The sequence below is a fragment of the Astyanax mexicanus genome, chromosome 18, assembly GCF_023375975.1.
Source record: "Astyanax mexicanus isolate ESR-SI-001 chromosome 18, AstMex3_surface, whole genome shotgun sequence".
NCBI classification, from domain to species: domain Eukaryota; kingdom Metazoa; phylum Chordata; class Actinopteri; order Characiformes; family Acestrorhamphidae; genus Astyanax; species Astyanax mexicanus.
The window spans coordinates 12,902,827-12,921,297 of record NC_064425.1 but is presented as its reverse complement, the minus strand read 5'-3'; the positions used below and the strand labels follow the sequence as shown (position 1 = coordinate 12,921,297).

The window sequence follows — 18,471 nt, the reverse complement described above, 5'->3', positions numbered from 1 at the left end:
ATTGTACATTGTACATTCTATTTTTTATTTGATTATATTTATATGTATCTTTATATTTTATCTTTTTGTACCTTTGTGTATTATCTATCTATCTATCTATCTATCTATCTATCTATCTATCCATCTATCCATCCATCCATCCATCCATCCATCCATGCTGTTGGGTGCTTCAATAAGACCATGTGTTTATTTTCTGCAAGCCAGATCCTGTTAAAAGAAGTAATTGGCTAAATATCACAGTTGATATCACAGTTAATTTACATTTAAAAATGTAAAAAGTTTAAGAGGACAGTTTATCGTGCAGTCAACCAGCAGAACCAATCAGAAACCTTAATCTTAAAATCTTAAAAAATATTTATTGAAAAGACAGAAAACAGTAAAAAGTAAACATAGGGCCTGAATAGGACCCAATCACTTTTTCAAGATTTTGTAGAAAAAATGGAGAGTTCCACAAACTGTTTTACTGTGTAAATTCTCATGCAGGTAAGCCTACATTTTTGGGGACTTACTATATTGCTACTTTGACAGTACTATATTGTTGAAAAAAATATAACCTGTCATTTGGATTGTTTTACTAATTGGTTAATTAACATGGACTAACTGGTTTCTATGAATACAACAGATTTATTTGTGTAATTGTGGGTCTGAACATTGACATTGAGATAATATGACCATGTGGGGGACTGTATTAGTAGCCCAACTACCAGAATGTTTTGTCCATTCAGTTCTATGTTCTATGTAAAAGTGCTTTTCTTAAGATTAGGAAATGTTTATACAAATTTTAAGCAGGACTGGTATGTTTCATTAATTCAGATTAACACATTTCAGCTATTAATAAAGAAAATATGATTTGGAGTTTAGTTCCTCTTTACAAGAACGCTGCATGCCTTCATGGTGTGTCTTCAGGGGGGGTTTGCTGTGTGGGAAAAGAGAGAGAAAGAGAGAGTTCAGCCCCTGCAGCTACAGATGAGGAAAATTTCCCATTTATCTCTGCTCTCAGGCTGGTTCAGTCAGTATGAGTGAGTACAAGTGTCTAAACAACGAGGGCCATAATGACATAAGATCCCTGAGGCCCGAAAGATAAGCTACCTGACAAACTGACAGCTGTAGATCATTATCACTGTTTCCTATTACCAATCAGCCATGCAGTAATACCAGAAGCACTGAGATTATAATTGTGTTTATAAACAGCATGAAACAGAGAGATTTTACACATAAATTAATACTGATGGCAGTTTGATTATGTTGGATTTTAAATCAAATGATCATCTACTTAATAAACACTATTTAAATTATACTAATGGATTAAATGTTAATATATATATATATATATATATATATATATATATATATATATATATATATATATATATATATATATATATATTAAAATATGTTCAATTTATATATATAAATTGTCAAATTATAAATATATTTATTTATTTTATTTATAAATATGTAGTAATTATTTTTTTATTATGTATTTATATTTTGACTCCACAGGAGTGAGAGTATGGCCACCATAAGGTAGTGAGAGGGAATCTGAAAATAATGACTTAGAATCTCAAAATAGCAACTTACTATCTCAAAATAAGGAGATAGAATCTCAAAAGCTGTGTTTGTGTGCATTTGCACCTCTGTGTCAGCAGTAAGTGCAACTTAACAGAGCTGAATGCAAGACTTATTAAAAGATGTGTCCACAGACATTGGGTATAAATCTATACAAATAATATAATAAATATATACAGTATATTTAGGATGTTTTCTGTAGAGAATTTGTTCACTTGGTTTTTACTCACAATGATGTATGTAATTTGATGTGGGGTGTCTGAACGTTTGCCTAAGTCTTTGTGTGTTTAAAGCTCGTAAAAGTGTGTGAACAGTTTTATGAGTAGTTTTATGAGTAGATCTACCGCATGCTTGAACTCAGAGGTTCAGGGAGATTGCTCACTCTGCACATTCCTCACCAGTGACTGATGCAGCCTGAGATCACACACACACACACATACACACACACACACACACACTCGAGACTATGGATGCATGATAATTTCAGGAATAATATTGGTATCAGCTGGTCCTCTAGGCCGATGCAGACAGTTGGACAATATTTAAACTTATACTTTACGACATATTTATTCTATGCCAGAGAAAATGTTTTTTACAAACATGCAAAAAAATAAGAAACACTTTTCACACCACTGTATATACTGTATGTAAGTGATTACAGTATTAGCGAGAAAAGTTTATTGGCGAAATGACTGAGCACGATTGAAAGGATGCTCTAGTTTAGACCCTTTTGGATCTTCTAGTCTGCATGGAAGATGAGATTGAGGCAGTTGGGTATGGAGGTGTACAGGTTCCGTATGGATCCTGCAGCACATTTACCCACAGATGTTGCTGCACCTGGGCCTGTAGATCCTGCTCTACACTCATAGGTTGCTGAACTTGGCATCTTAGCTGGACCCATATATGCTGGATTCATATTTTTTAATGTGGATTAGTGGTGTCACTCAATTAAAACATTTTTGTCCAGTTAATTACAACAATATCCTGTGATTATCTGCAATTATTCACACTTGTTCTTCTTAAGACGCAAGTTTTTATAGTGGATAAAATTAAATGTCAATAAAAGAATGAATGTAAGAAATGTAAAATGCAATTATATTTATATTAGTGGTGTCAATAGTGTATACTTGTATGTTTGAAGGGAGATAAAAACATAAATCTAATCTCAGCTTGGTTGTAAGGATTTCTTAATTAGAACCTAATTTGAGTATAAAAGCGCTTTTTCACACCTGTTGTAGAGCTTAGATCGGGCCCACAAAATCCGACCCGACCCAGCCCGAGCCCGTGCACATTCTGCCTGAGCCCGACCCACCCGAACCATGAACTGTCATTATGAACCCGAGCCCGACCCGACCCGACCCGCCCCATAAACTGGCTGTTTTCGGGCTGTTTGAATGAGAGAAATATGATCAGAATTATGTTAATTAACACTGAAACATAGAACATAGAACTATTATTTAATTTAATGATTTTTAAGAACAGCTACACACAGTGCTGCAAGTCAAACGCGGAGGCGTTCACGTGCGCCCAGAGCTACGTGATTATAACATTTTTCATTTTTCATTATAGTCGAATTTTGCGGCTAGCGCGAGCACTTTAAACGAGAACAAACGCCACGGACCACGAGGTGCCGCGCGCTGCCGCTGTTGTGCCGAATCCGACTCCCTGCTGAATCCAACTCCGCTTCGCTAACAAAATCGGCACAACACCGCCCGCTGTACAACTCCAGGAGTGAAAACAGCGCTGATAAATAAATTAAACACGAAAATGAGGGTATTCTATCAATAATTTCAGTTCGTTTTAGTTAGTTTTATAAACACACAATACAGTTCGAGTTAGTTATGTTTTTTCCTTTAATTATCGTTTTTATTAGATTCAATTAACAAAAATGTTTTTTCACTTTCAGTTTTCGTTTTTTCGTTCATTTTCGTAAACAATAATAATTGGTTACTTAGCAACATTGTGATTATCACACCAGAGCTTTATATAAAATAAAAATAGAATTAAAAAACAGATGCCTACATCTCAGACTATTTTCTGGAGCCTGACCCGACCAACCCGGGTCAGGTCGGGTTCGGGCAGAGAATCTAAGCTCTAACCCAGGGGTGTCAAACTCATTTTGGCCGAGGGCCACATTGGCATATTGGCTGTCCTCCGAGGGCCAGATGTAACTTATAAATATAAGAAAATGTAACCAAATGTAATATATGTAAATGAATGTAATTACTCCTTAATGTTAAATAACTCTCAATATATTATTTATTCAATCAAATATTACAGTTGCATGGAAAAAATGTTTGCTTGTTGCTCTATTAACATAAATCCTGTTATGAAATCCAAAAACTCCATCAATGAAGAACCAAACTATACAAGTGAATAGAAATGACATAAAATACAAGTTATATTAACTTTGATCAAAACGTTTGATACTGAAAAGAGGCTTAATAAATATAAAATCAAAAATTGTGAGCTGTGACAGATTTAGCATTTCCTCATCCAACCACTAGTGGGAGCTGCAGCAGCACAAGCCCACAGTCTTTACTGAGTCAGAGCTACAGCCCAGCCACGGGCTACAGGACTCAGTCTGGAGCGTTTTTAAAATTTTAAGTTCTTCTGTGTATGAAATAAAATAACCCCACTAACCGGATAATACAGCTCTCTACAGTTCATATTTCAGCCCAAGCAGCTAACAGCAGCAGTTTAGAGCAGCCATCCCGGAGGCACTGCTGGGATTACATTATAAACAGGTCAGTTATCGCGCTGCTAACCTCAGGATGTTTATAACTACGGAGTTTAGAACACACCACGGCTGCAAGGTTAGACTGTTGAAGGCTACTGGAGACTATTAAAGGCTATTGGAGGTTATTGAAAGGGTTATTGGGGGCAGAAATCAGTAAAGGCTGGTTAGATAAGTGATTCACCTCCTCGTCCTTTGCTGAGGTGAAACTGCGACTAGCGATGTCACAGTGATGTTTATTAACCTCATTAAAACAGATTTTATCAGCTATTGTCTTATAAATATTTACACATAATTTATATCTCTTCTAAAAAGCGTTTATTTTGGTCAGTAACACAAAATGCATACCGGTCTTTCGCCTTGAAGCACAGCCGTCCGTCTGCATCAACTTTTCTTTTTCTGGATATTATGGGATAAACATGTCTCAATTCCACCCGCGAAGTTACACCTTCCCTCCGGCAGGGTTTCCACATCAATGACTACACTGCCGTGTAGTGGCAGTAAGCCGTAACTTTGCGGGTAATACAATCGACAAGCATTGTGGGAAATGTATTTTTTGGTCAAAGAACGCTTCTGACCTATTTATTATAGACACTAAGATTTTACAAGCTCTCGCGGGCCACATAAAAAGACGTGGCGGGCCACATTTGGCCCGCGGGCCTTGTGTTTGACACATGTGCTCTAACCTGTAGTTGGTTTCTATGGTCCAGTGTTTTCAAGGGCATGTGCAGTGCAGATGTGAGAAATAAACGCTGCACATTACTGCATGTCTAAACAGCATGGAGCAGCAGAGACAGTGTATGTACATAGCAGTATATTATCAGGCTAATATATCAGATTAAACTGCACCTTATCAGCAGTTTTGCCCAATTAAAAAAAAAAAGTATATTTGATTGCTAGATCAGATCGAGACCAGACGGCGTAATCAATTGTGTAATTAACTTGCATTAAACATTATAACGCCTTACTGATTACAAATTAATTGTGCTTGTTAACAACATTGACAGCCTTCTTTTTTAACAATTCAACATTTAAAAATTGTTGTTTTGGTTCTATACAGAACTATTGCCTACTATTACATTCTGACCCTCGACGAACCTCTTAGTTTGAGAGAGCACACTCTATCAAGAACATAAATCATTCATGTCTTCATATCAGGGGTGGGAAGGAATTGTATGGTGTGAGAAAACCCTGGAGATATAAGCAACCCTATCTGTTTCTGAGTCGATGCTGCTGCAGAGTTTCGACTGTCACACATGTCAGTAATATTAGACTTTAATGCTGCACACAGCTCACCCTGTGCCTGTGGGTACAGAGCTTATTACCACAGGGTTACGTCATCATATGACCATTTTACTGTAATGATATGAGTGATCATATCGATTAGCATCAATACTCACTGACCTGAATCAATCATTTCACTACAGGCTTTACTGTACATTATCAGCAGATGCTGAGAAGCACAGTGCACAGTTTACCTACTTTCTGCAAAGTCACTACAGAATCACTACACACCTCCAAACTTCATGTAGCTTCAGATCAGATCAACAACATTAGAGAGTAGAGAGACTCATGGAACGGAGAGTTTCCATGGCTGAGCAGCTGAGATCCATCCAAGCCTCACATCACCTAAACATAGTGTTCTCTGAAGGTATCCAGTAGTTGTGTGGACTACAGGACTGCAGTCTTCTAATTGAGTAATTAAGGATGTCTGATTCCTCATTGGCCAGCTGTGTCAGACTGCCTGTGGAGAGATGATACTCTGCATTATGTGAGCTTGAGTCGCCCTCTTGTGGCTGTGTTTTTTAATGAGTCATAAAAAGTATTTTATTTTATAATTTTTTACATTTATGTTTAAGTTTGTTTATGAAAATGCTCTATGTACAGAACAAAAGTTTATATAGAGAAAATCTGTCTGTTTTTATCATTTATAAAATATAATAGTATAACGTTTTCTAATCTGTTTTAAAATGTCTCTTGTTTCTCTTGTCTCTTGTTGCTCTTCAATATATTTTGTCTTTGCTTCATGTTGCCAGACAGGTTCTATTTAAGTGATTTCTTGATTCTACAGGACAGTAATCAGGTCTGGTTGTGGTTAGTATTTTTCCCGTAATAAATGAAATCATCATTTACAAAGTTCGTTTTTATATTAACTCAGAATATATTAACTCAGACTGATATTAAAGTTTGTTTAATAATCTGAAAAATGTAAGTATGACAAAAAAGTACAAACAAAAATAATATGTAACTGTAGATGGGAACCAGGTTAAACCACTCATTGCTAACATAAGAGGGGGTATAAGATGCTCAAATTTGAAAAATGCTAAAAAAAAAACAAAAAAAACAATGCAGTCCATTGGACGTCAGCGGGGGGGCAGTATTCTTGATTGACTGATTTGCATATTGTAAAGGATCCACATACCAAACTACACATAAACATCATCCACGCCTATAGCACAGTTAAACCTGTGGAGGTGCTGTAGAGGTGGAAATGACCGCAATGAAAGCGTTTTTTAAAGGTTAATAATTGTTTATAAAAAATTAAGCAGGACTGGTATGTTTTATTACTTATTACACATTTCAGCTACTGATAAAAAAAATATGTTTTAGATCAGGGGTTCTTGACTGGTCTTAGCCCAAAACACACAAACAAGTGTATTTAAGAAAAATAGCCTTAAAAACACATTTAAACATCCATATGCATGCACAGTAAATTTTTTAATTAAATATCAAAACTGCAAAAAAATAAATAAATAGATATTTCACTTTTTTGCATATTTCTACATTCAGAATATTTTTTATGTATTTTATTTTTTACAAGCTGTCCGCAACCTACTTTTTGGTCCTGACTTACCAGTTAAGAATGGCTGGTTAAGGGTTTAGTGCCTCTTTAAATGCTTTGCTATTGGTACTTTATCTAAACCTGGTCTTTATTTATTATTTAATTAATGTAGACGAGTATTAAAGCATTTTACAGTAAGCTTAAAACGGAATATAAAGGTTTTTTGAGGGCCCCCGACTCTTAGCATTGTCCTAACCCCCTAAACAAACCCACCAAAGCCCTGTTTTCTTCTGTTTATCTACAGTAACCAGCTCTCTCTCACTGCAATTCACCATCACTGCCCTCTCTCTACACCAACAGCAAACAAACAGACGATTGATTGACCCAGAACTCAGTCTCGTGACGGCAGGAATTTCTCCACAGCCTGTATAAACAGCACATTGTGGGGGAAACAATCGGCCATTTTGTCTGAATCTCTCTCTCAGTGCAGTGATGAGAGTGGAGGCTCCTGCTGGACACATTCCTGTTATGATTGGGTTAAATAATGTGATGTCGCCTCGCCTCCTCCTCCTCCTCCCTGTAGCTCTGGAATTTATAAGCACTGCCCACACCCCTCCCTCTCTCCATCCCTCCATCCCTCCAATCCCTCCATCCCTCCCTCTCTCTCTCTATCCCCCATCCCTCCATCACTCCTCTCCTCAGCTCAACACTAGTGATGGAAGATTCTATTCACTTCACCGAATCGATTCATTAGAGCTGTGCATTCCATTAGACAGCATACAGAACATCCGAATCACCAGTTCACTCATTCACAGATCGAGACACGAGTCTGATTCAGTACCGAGTGATTCAGAAACGTCACTACTGCTATTCACTAGCTGTTGGAGCCTGGCACTGATGCCCAAGATACAAACAGACCCAACAGCTAATACCAGCCTTCGGCTGAACCAGTTATATACTATATACACTGTCTATTATTATTTTATTATATAAGAAAAAATAAACAGTGAAGTGACTGTACTCATATCAATTTGCAATTTGCAACCATAAACCACTTAATTACATTGAACACATTAAAACTACTTAAATACATCAAAACCACTTAAATACATTGATTAAGTAGTGGACACATTAACGTTTATAGTATAGCAAATTAGCTATTTTAGTGTAAATGGTTTTAGATTTATTAAAAAATAATTTACTATTGGAGTCCATTGGAATTTTTAGGAAATAATAAAACAGGGATGTTATAACACAGTGAAAGTGACTGAGAATGACAAATATTAAGTGGTGAGCACCACATATAAAGTGGTGATGACAGATACTAAGTGGTAAGCACCGGATATTAAGTGATGAGCATCAGCACAAGATACTCAGTGTTGAGCAAAACATATCAAGTGGTGAGCACCACATACTAAGTGGTGAGCACCAGATATTAAAATGGTAAGAACTACATATTAAATGCTGAGCGCCAGATATTAAGTGGTTAGCAAACTATACTAAATGGTGGGCACCACATTAAATGGTAACAACCATATTTTAAATAGTGAGCACCAAATTCTAAATTGTGAGCACCAGATACTAAATGGTAAACACTAGATATTAAGTGGTGAGCAAAACAATAGCACTACAATAATTGACGACCACCATATTTTACACTGTGAGAAGCAGATATGTGGTGAGCACACATACTAAGTAGTGAGCACAGTATACTAAGTGCTGACCAACAGATACTAAGTGGTTAGCACTAGATACTAACATTTAGCACAAGATAATCAGTAGTCAGCACCACATATTAAATGGTGAGAACCAGATACTAAATAGTGAGCACAAGATACTCAGTGGTGCACACCACATATTAAATGGTGAGCACCAGATACTATGTGGTGAGTAACATGCTTGAAATGTCAGATAAGCACTTTCTGACAATGGGGTGATTGTACATAGTATCTTGTGCTTACGACTTAGGATGTGGTGGTCACCACTTTTGTTCCGAAGTTCCGATTTATTTTGACTGGCAATAAATTGTGGTTAAAACATTATTTTTCAGTGTACAGAACTGCTCCTTTCGATTCATGAATCGGCTCGCTCTTTGAATGAATCGACACTGATACTGAAAGGAACCGATTCATAATTGAACAGTTCGCTCTGGAGGAGGTGGTCGCGGTTCTCTCCTCTCCTCTTTTCTCTCCTCCTCTTTATCCCTGATCCCTCTATCCGCGTGCTGGAGCCGCAGTGGAGCCGCAGGGGCAGGAGAAGGACGGAACCCGGGGGATTTGGATGAACCGAGTCCGGGATTCAGAGTGAAATTCCCGGGCTGGCACTGGCTGGAGACGAGCCGATGCGCGCGGGCTGAGGACGCGGTGTGTCTCTGTCTGTCTGTGGCGGACCGGCGCGAGCGCGCGGGTGCGCATCAATCTCTGGGGACGGGCTGGGACCCCCAAACCCCTGCAGGCGCGGGACAGGGGTCGCTGTTATAGGAGAACAGCGGAGGAGCGGAGATACAGGGGAACATATGGATTTATCTGAAACAGCAGCAGCAGCTGCACCAGCGCCATGGAGCTTCTTCATCCACTGCTCTGACTGAACGCGTGACAGCCAGGAGCCAATCACAGCCGCGCACACCGCCGAGACCCCCACTCTGATCCGTTCCAGTGCGCAGGAGAGCACAGGAGAGGAGGAGGTGGTGGTGGTGGTGGAGAAGGAGAGGAAGAAGAGGAGGAAGAGAGGGAGGAGAAGAAGATGATGGAGGGAACGCTGCTGCTGGCTCTGCAGCGGAACCCCGGCCTCTCCGTGCTCCTCTTCTCTCTGATGTTCAGGGTGGTCCACCGCCTCCTGCGATGCCTGCCCGCCCCCAAAGCCGTGCAGCTGGATGAGGTCCGCTGCTGGAAGTGGAGGAACCTGTGCGTGTCCCTGGTGCACGCGATGCTCACGGGCCCATGGGCTGTCACCTGGTGGGTGGTGAGAAGTTTACATGATGTTCTGAATGGATTTGGGTGGAGTAATTTAGATGCAGAGCTCAGACAGGTACAGAGCAATCAATATAGGTTCCAGCATTCATGCAGGTGCTGTGTAGTTCTGCATTGCTTGGATCAGGGGTGTCAAGTCAGATCATGGTCTAGAACAGGGGTCTGCAATTAGGTGTGACCAGATATTTTCTAAGCCAATGCATGGTCAAAAAATTAAAATATCTGTTTTGGAAAATGAAGTGTAATGGGATGGAGTGCTACTAGTAGACTAGTACTGGCAGAAACAGAGAGCTAGAGGAGGGATATAAACAAAAGCTCTCCATTAAAGAATTATTTTTTTTCATTATTGTTCATTATAGTTCAAACAACCTCACGGTCCAGATGTTTAATGCTTGCGGGCCACATCTGGCCCGTGTGCCGCCTATTGCCAACCCCTGGTCTAGAAGGTGGTAGACCAACACCACAATCAAACCAGCATTGATCACACCTGGAACCCTTGTCTTCAACACACTAGATTTATCTCACTGAACAGTAGAAATAAAAGTAATGAAAAACGTGTGCAAATGGTACTTTAAAAAAATAACTGAATTTAATGCTGAATTTATAATGTTTTTTTTTTTACTGCAAATGCATGAAAATTTTGTTCACAACGTTGACCAGCTTAGAACTTATAATATAACAGTATGATGTCTATTTTAATTTAAGATGATTTTAATTGATGGTTTAGCTGGTTTACTAAAACTGAAAAAAAAACCTGGAAAAAAGCAGTAGAGAGTGAGGTTTTTAGTCGTGGGATAGTGAGGTAAAATACCTCATTTTTATATTTGACGTAATGACGTGTTGTTGGTAAGCCAGCACGGTGAAGCTTGGCCTGGTTGTTTAGCCTGGTCAGGTTGATCAGGCTTGTAGACCTGCTAAACCATCAACTTATCCCATCTTAAATAAAAACTGTGCTTTTGACTATGATCATGTGCATGGAGTACCATGTATTTCGTACCACATATCTCGGGCCTGCTCCTAAAATTGTTTGAAGAGAGTCATTACCTCAAATATTAATGATTATCACTATCAACCACCACTGAAAACCTTACTCACTGCTGTCCTCCATTTTTTTCTTTTTTTCTTTTTTCTTCTGTTCTCAGCAACAAAATTTATGAAAAGTGGCCAACATTGCATCAATTTTGCAGGCAACCTCTATCCGCTCAACCTGTTGAACTCAAGGTGTATTATTAATTGTCTGTTATTAATCGAAATGCAGAAACTACAATAAATGTTTGGTAATAGTAATCACAGCATATTCAATTTTTCCACAGGATTCTATTATAGGGTCTATTAAAAGTGTGTTTAGAGTTTAAGGAGTTAGTCACAGGTCAAGTTCTGACTAAAGGACAGATGTGTTTATATTTCAAGAGTGGTACTGTGGTCTAAAATGACCAGTAATTAAGGCGTGAAGCTGGCTGACAAGTGGTGTATCATCTTCAGTCTCTAATTGTACACAGCTACCTCCAGGTCAGTGTATCTAATACAGTGTACTATAAGCAGCTGCCTAAACAAAGCCAGAGAACTATCAGTCATCGTTTAAGGCAGTTATTAACCAGAAAGGGAAATTATGTGTTTCTGGTCCAACAGTTCTCTAAGCTGTGTTTAATTCCATCTCTCTCTCTTTCCTCTCTCTCTCTCTGCAGTGTGTGTCTGTGGCCAGAGATGCTGAGTAACATCCATTCATACTACACACCAATGTCCTACCTGCTCCTCTGCGTTTCAACAGGTCAGTAGTAACATATCTACATCCATAGTAGGGCTGGACGAAATATGAAGATTTTAATAAATATTGCTATAATTTTATACAAGATATATGATGAGACAATATCGTTTATATCAATATAAACTATACTGCGAACCAGTGAGTTCCATCCTTACCTTGCCCCGCCTATCTCCATCACTGAAAACCCCCTACCTTCCCCAGGAGATGGATAAACTCACTAATAAACTCACCGAAGTCCGAGTCGGGACCCAGACGCTGTCCTAAACGAACACAAGAAACACGGGAAGAACTTGTAACTAAACCCCCTGATTTTAGCTGACTCTACCATCAGCTCAAATTTAAAAAATGAGAGGAGTAGTTTGGGAGGGGCACTGGGTGATGTATGGGTTTAGGGGCAGTGCAGAAGGGAGAGCACATTTAAGCTATGTGGTTATATATATGGTTTAGGGTTTAGTGGCTCTTTTTAAGCAGTGGAACATTACTAGCCTTAACAGTGGAGGCTTTGTGGTGTAGAAAACTCTTATATTAGAATGCACTAATCGCGTGCATTCTAAAATAAAGTGAGAGATATGGAGCACATTTAGTATATGATCTATAAAACACACATACACACAGTGATGGCAGACCCTGACTTTACAGCAAAACACAGACAGTTCAGAACCAGCAGCAAAATGAAGAATTACCACTGAACTAAACACTGATCCATACAACAGACACACCCACTCTAACCTGAACTGACCAATCAGCTCCTTCACACAGGTATAAGAATAGACCGGATACCATTTCAGCCCAGATTCATAGAAACATAAAAATAAAACTTAAACTGTGCTTTTGATTTAGAATTACTTTTTCTTAAGCACTTTAGATGCTCTTTTTTCAAAAGAATGATGTATTGTTTTATGTATTTCTTTTTTGAAGCTACTTTAAGTGAGAAAAAAAAACATTTAATTTGAAGAATCTGTTGTTTATAGTAATACTAGTAATATAATTATTAGTGTAATTTAAATTATAATAAAAATGTTCTGTTATTGATGATATAAAATGCTGTTAGAACTACTAGGCTACTCTAATTTACAGGATATACATATATAAAGGATATAGAGACCACTTAAAATGATAAGATTTATAGAACAAAAAAAATGTTCATTTTAATTAAACATAAACCTATAAATAGCAAAATCAGAGAAACTGGTTCAGAAACTGAAGTGGCCTCTTAAGTTTTTACAGAGCTGTTTATCGTATATCGTCATTCAGAAAATGCTGAATTGGTGATGCATCATTAAACCTGCAGTTTGATCCAGTTTACTTCAAAATTCTGGTAATGTAAAGATAATAAACAGAATTAAAGGAGGCTCTCTTATATCACAGCTAAGAGGAGCTTGTTTACAGTCGTGACAGATTAGAGGGGGTTCTGTCATGCTGCTAATATTGGCTACAGTGATATATAATTAGACCCTGACTTCATTCTGATGTGTGGGACATGTTTAGAGCATTGCTGAATATCTGAACCATTCAGCTACTGAACTGCATACAGTCTGCTTTCGTAAAAAGCTTGAGTTGATCCTTTAACTTATACAGAAGCATTTTAAACCTCTGCTGTGAGAGTGGTGAAGACTCCATGGTGAGATTCTCTATTTGTTTATATTTTTACCCAATACAGGTAATAGAGAAATGTACATAGTTTGACAGGGTTCCCACGGGTCCTTAAAAAGTCTTAAAATGTCTTAAATAAAAATCTGGGTAATTAAGGACTGAAATTGTCTCCAATTTACTGTAAATTAGCTGTAGGTATCACATTTTTAGATGGTGCATTTAATGCTGATTGAACATACTAACGTTAGCGGAAAGTTAGCTAACGTTCCCAGAGAGAGAGAACTAAAATTATTTATTCATTAAATTATATTTATTGAGGGCTTAAAAAGGTCTTAAAAAGCATTAAATTTAACTTTTAAAATGGTGCCAGAACCCTGTTTGATAACCATCTACCTTCATACTGTGGTATACTGTGAAACAGGTCACCACTGCAGCTCTACTCGTGGTATGTTCTCCTGGTATGTTTTGCAGTTTGGGTTCCTCAATGTCATGACTAAAAAAACCTCTTGAAGCTCCTTTGTTACTAACACTGAGTCTCCAGGGCTGAATCCACCAAGACCAGGACTAAGCAAGATGGAAAGAACAATATACTCCAGCATATTAAAACAGAACCCAGGCTAATCTCACGCTCTCTTTCTCACAGGGTACTTTCTTCAGGATACAGGTGACATTCTGTTCTCTGGCCACGCGAGAGGATCCTGGGAGTTCCTGCTCCATCACTTCTTGGTGAGTTTCGTTCTGTATAAACCTGACACACACACACACACGCACACACAGTTCATCTGAGGTAGATCACTCAGTGGGCGGCGCTGATGCTCCACACAGACGTCTCTGTGTTTCAGAAACACTGTCTTTCCTCTGTGTCAGAGAAACAACACAGCCTCAGCAGATTTAAACACCACAGCATTCACAAAACAAGCGGCTCAGCAGCTGGAAATGGTGCGCACATGTTCTTTATATAAGGAGGCAGAAATACCTGAAACAGCAGGCAGTTCAAAAGTACGTGATGTGCAGCAGCTACTGCATGGTCAGTTTATCATTGTTAAACCCACACCTTTACTGAGTTATTCTCAGATACTAAGTGGTTATTTGAAGATGTTTTTTGCTGACTTAGTATCTCAAAATAACTAAAAATATCGACTTAACATCTTAAAAAAAACAACTTAGTATCCCAAAATATCAACTTAATGTCTCACAATACTGACTTAATATACCAAAATATCAACTTAATGTTTCAAAATACCAACTTAGTATCTCAAAATAATGACTTAATATCTCAAAATAATTACTTAATATCTCAGAATACTAACTTATTATCTCAAAATATCAACTTATTATCTCAAAATACTCACATATTATCTCAAAATATGAACTATTATCTCACAATATCAACTTATTATCTCAAAATATCAACTAATTATCTCAAAATATGAACTTAGTATTTCAAAATATGGACTTAATATCTCAAAATATTGACTTATCTAAAAATATCAACTTATTATTTCAAAGTACTCACTTAGTATCTAAAAATAATGACATAATATCTAAAAAAATTGACTTAGCATTTCAAAAATAACTTAATCAAAAAATGTCAACCTAAAATCTCAAATTAACAACTTAGTTGTTAATTTACTAAGTTGTAAATCAACAAATACTAACTACTAATAGTGACTCAGTATCTCAAATTTACTTAAATATTGACTTAATATCTCAAAATAGATTTTACTCAGATTTCATAAATATGAAATTAAAACATTCCAGTTTATCGCCTTGCTTACAGTATCGCAACATATTTGGATTTATTGAATGGTAACCCCTATCAGGTTTTTGACATTGTACACTGCGCTATATGATTATATAGTTTAGGGTATAATTGTGTACAGGTGTTGTGTGTATATTAACCTGTCCCTGTCTCACCCCCGCAGGTGCTGTGGTGCTTCCTGTACTCTCTCTACACCCAGCGCTACGTGTCGGGGATGGTGATCGCCCTGCTGGTGGAGCTCAACAGTGTGACGCTGCACGCCCGGCTGCTGCTGAAGCTGGCCGGAGCTCAGGCCTCGCAGCTCTACCACACAAACAAACTCCTCAACCTCTTCACCTACATCACCTTCCGCCTCAGCGCCCAGTTCTACCTCTCCTGGTACCTCCTGAAGAACCTCTCCTGGCTGGACCACAGCTACTACTTTCTGGTCACCGTGGTCCTCATGAACACCATGATCCTCATCTATTTCTACCGGCTGCTGAGGGCCGACTTCTTCCCCCGCAGGAAACTCCAGCTGGAAATGAACGGCACCCACAGCAGCAGCTCGTCTACGTTCCTCAACGATTGACCGTCCCTCCCAGGGCGGATGAGGACCTGCCCGGTGACGGCGTTACCCTCTGTCCTGACCTTCTGCTCGGTTCTAGTGTAACCCAGCAGGCTAGGATGTGCGTGTTTACCCCATGGAGATCTCAGACTGCCTGCGATCTTTTTTCTCACCAACTCCAGTGTTCGTGTGGTCATATTTAATGTCTAGTGTGTCGTGTTTAAGCGGTTTTGCCTTCATTGTTGGGCCTTACGGACTGATTTCACGGTTGTAAATAAAGCGAGCAATAATGTAGCATTCAAATTTAACAGTTCCGTAGAGTTACTTTAAATTTAATTAGTTCATTGATTAATTGATTTCTTATTTGATGTTCTGTACAACTTACAATAAGTCAGTTCCAGTCAGTATTTCAGTTCCAACAATTGTATTGCACACTACATTATGGAGCTGGGAATATGAAGGCTAGTACGTTTCCTGTGAGTCATTTAAAGAACCACAGCGTTAAACTGCCAATAACGCAAAATCATTGGACTGATAACTACTAATGTTACTAATAATCTGTTGCATCAGCTAATACACGCCTGCTTTGGTCAGAATCACGCTGAGTGATGTGAAAGAGTGAGAATCGTCATACAAAGAGCTAGCGCTTAGAGAGTCACACCACCCAGAAGCCCCATATCATAGCAAACCTTCCTTTGTTTAGTTACTTTGTTGATTTGTTTCTGTGACAAATATCTTTCCATATATGTAACTGTGAGAAAAAAACTCTTTTTAGAGTTTAGAGAAAATCTTTATAATGTAAATTACCTAGAAACCTGTTTACACCTGGTCTCATCATGTGACTAGCATATGCATTGCATGGTACAAGATTTTTCTACATGCATTGACACTCAGGGCCCTATTTTGTGATCTATAGAAAAGCAGTCATCCATACACCGTGCAGCTTGATTTAGGGCGTGTCAGTGTGTCTTTGCTATCGTAACAACGGGAAAAGTTCATCTTGTGCAGCTTGACATGTGCAAAACGCATGCATTAATTCTCTTAATTAATCATGGGTGTATTTTGAGGTTAAATGAAGTTAAATAAACCAAACAGCGTGTTGCTTGACATTCCCTTGAAGAGCCAGGTGTGCTTTGACTTTGTCAGATTGCTATTTTAATGGGGCAAAGCTTCTGGAAAGGAAACTGTCCTGCTTGTTCACGCTGTGAAGGTGCATAAAAACATTTCTGGGAACAGCAATATGATTTTATTTGGTATTCTGTTTATTTTTAATGTAACAAAATCAGCGGGGGTGTATGCGCAGCGGACCTGTATTGCCAAGATAGCAATGAATGTCTGACAGGTGACATGTCAGGGGTCACCTCAGTCAGAGGGGCATCTGTGTTTTCCACTGCCAAGATAGAAATTTCCACGCTAGAAATTTACCTGAACACACCTTATTTCCAGACCACCACGCCCATCAACGTAGATACATTCAGAAGCACGTTACTACAGTATTTAAACGATCCAGGCAGAAGATGTGAAAATTGACTGTTGTTGAGGTGTAAGATAGCAATGAGCATTGTGTCGCACTTAAATCTATTTGCTTTGTGACGGAATATGTGAATTTGTTTGTTGCTTGGCAGTTGTTACTGGTGTTTGGGATGTCCTGGAGGGGCTTTTGAATGGTTGTTGAATGCTTCTTGGAAAGACAGATGTATTTACACTGCTGAGCATTAATGTGCCAAAAGTCATGGGACAGTACAGAAAAGTATGCTTTCTTAAAATTTCTTAACGAATAAACTGAATGTTGCAGCTTGTGAAAGAAAAATTTAGCCAGGCTACAGGACGCCTAGGAATGAACACGGCATGGAGACTCAATACAGGGCCACCATTGGAAGGATGGTTTGCTCTGTCCAATCTGTGCCAGTCTGATCTGTGACTCGAAGGCTTGTGTTCAGGGCTGCCTTACGACGAGTGAAGACACTGGGCCGGTCATTAGATTTTAGCATGAAATGATGAGATGATTGTTTGTTCATTATTTTCTGTATTTAGGTCAAAAGAATGTGAATAAACTTAGTGATGAATTGTGTTTGAGATCATTTAAAAGGCATTTTGTTTTCTTGGAAATACTGGGAAGTAAATTGTACACAGCATGCAGAAAGTATTTGTACCTGATTCCAAGCTTTATGTCAACTGAGATAATAATTAAAGATGACATACAGTATTAAACGCTGTGGTTTTGAGAGTTTGCAAAGTGCTGAGTGGAGTCGTACAATTGTTATACTGTGAAAAATGAATGTGCTCCAAAATGATGATACTGTGATTTAAAGGGGAAATACAGTATGATAACTGTAAAATTCAGCATCCACTGGATTTCGACCATGATACTTTACAGATCTAGAGATTCTACAACAAGAATATGTTCATCATACAGTAGAAATACCTTATTTATCTATTAACTGTAGTGCAGAAACTGTAGTGAACTGTTGGTGACTCTTGGTCGATAGAGCAGATCTTGTGGAGTTCCACAGGGTTTTACTGTAGGACCAATGAAACCTACATACAGGTTCTAACGGGTACCTCACTAAACAATAACTAATGTAATGTTTGGGAAGTTACAGGCACAGGAAACTTTATACATTTCAGTCCTTAAACCTTTCACATCTGAATTATTTCCAGTGATAAAAAATAGTTCAGCGGGGCTGAACTGCTGTTTGATTGGCTAATAAATGTTTATTCTAAAGGACAGCAGGTCTCAATCTGAGTTA

The 18,471-nt window shown here is 38.4% G+C and overlaps 1 protein-coding gene across 1 annotated transcript; it reads left to right on the top strand.

Annotated features, from left to right (window-relative positions):
• Positions 1–9,214: 9,214 nt before the first annotated feature.
• Positions 9,215–17,932, top strand: LOC103023685 (TLC domain-containing protein 1). The gene is made up of 4 exons (XM_007248612.4): positions 9,215–10,042; positions 11,743–11,825; positions 14,059–14,141; positions 15,341–17,932. The coding sequence occupies exons 1-4, from the start codon at positions 9,831–9,833 to the stop codon at positions 15,743–15,745; spliced, it is 783 nt and encodes a 260-aa protein (XP_007248674.3). The 5' UTR covers positions 9,215–9,830; the 3' UTR covers positions 15,746–17,932.
• The last annotated feature ends 539 nt before the right edge of the window (positions 17,933–18,471 follow it).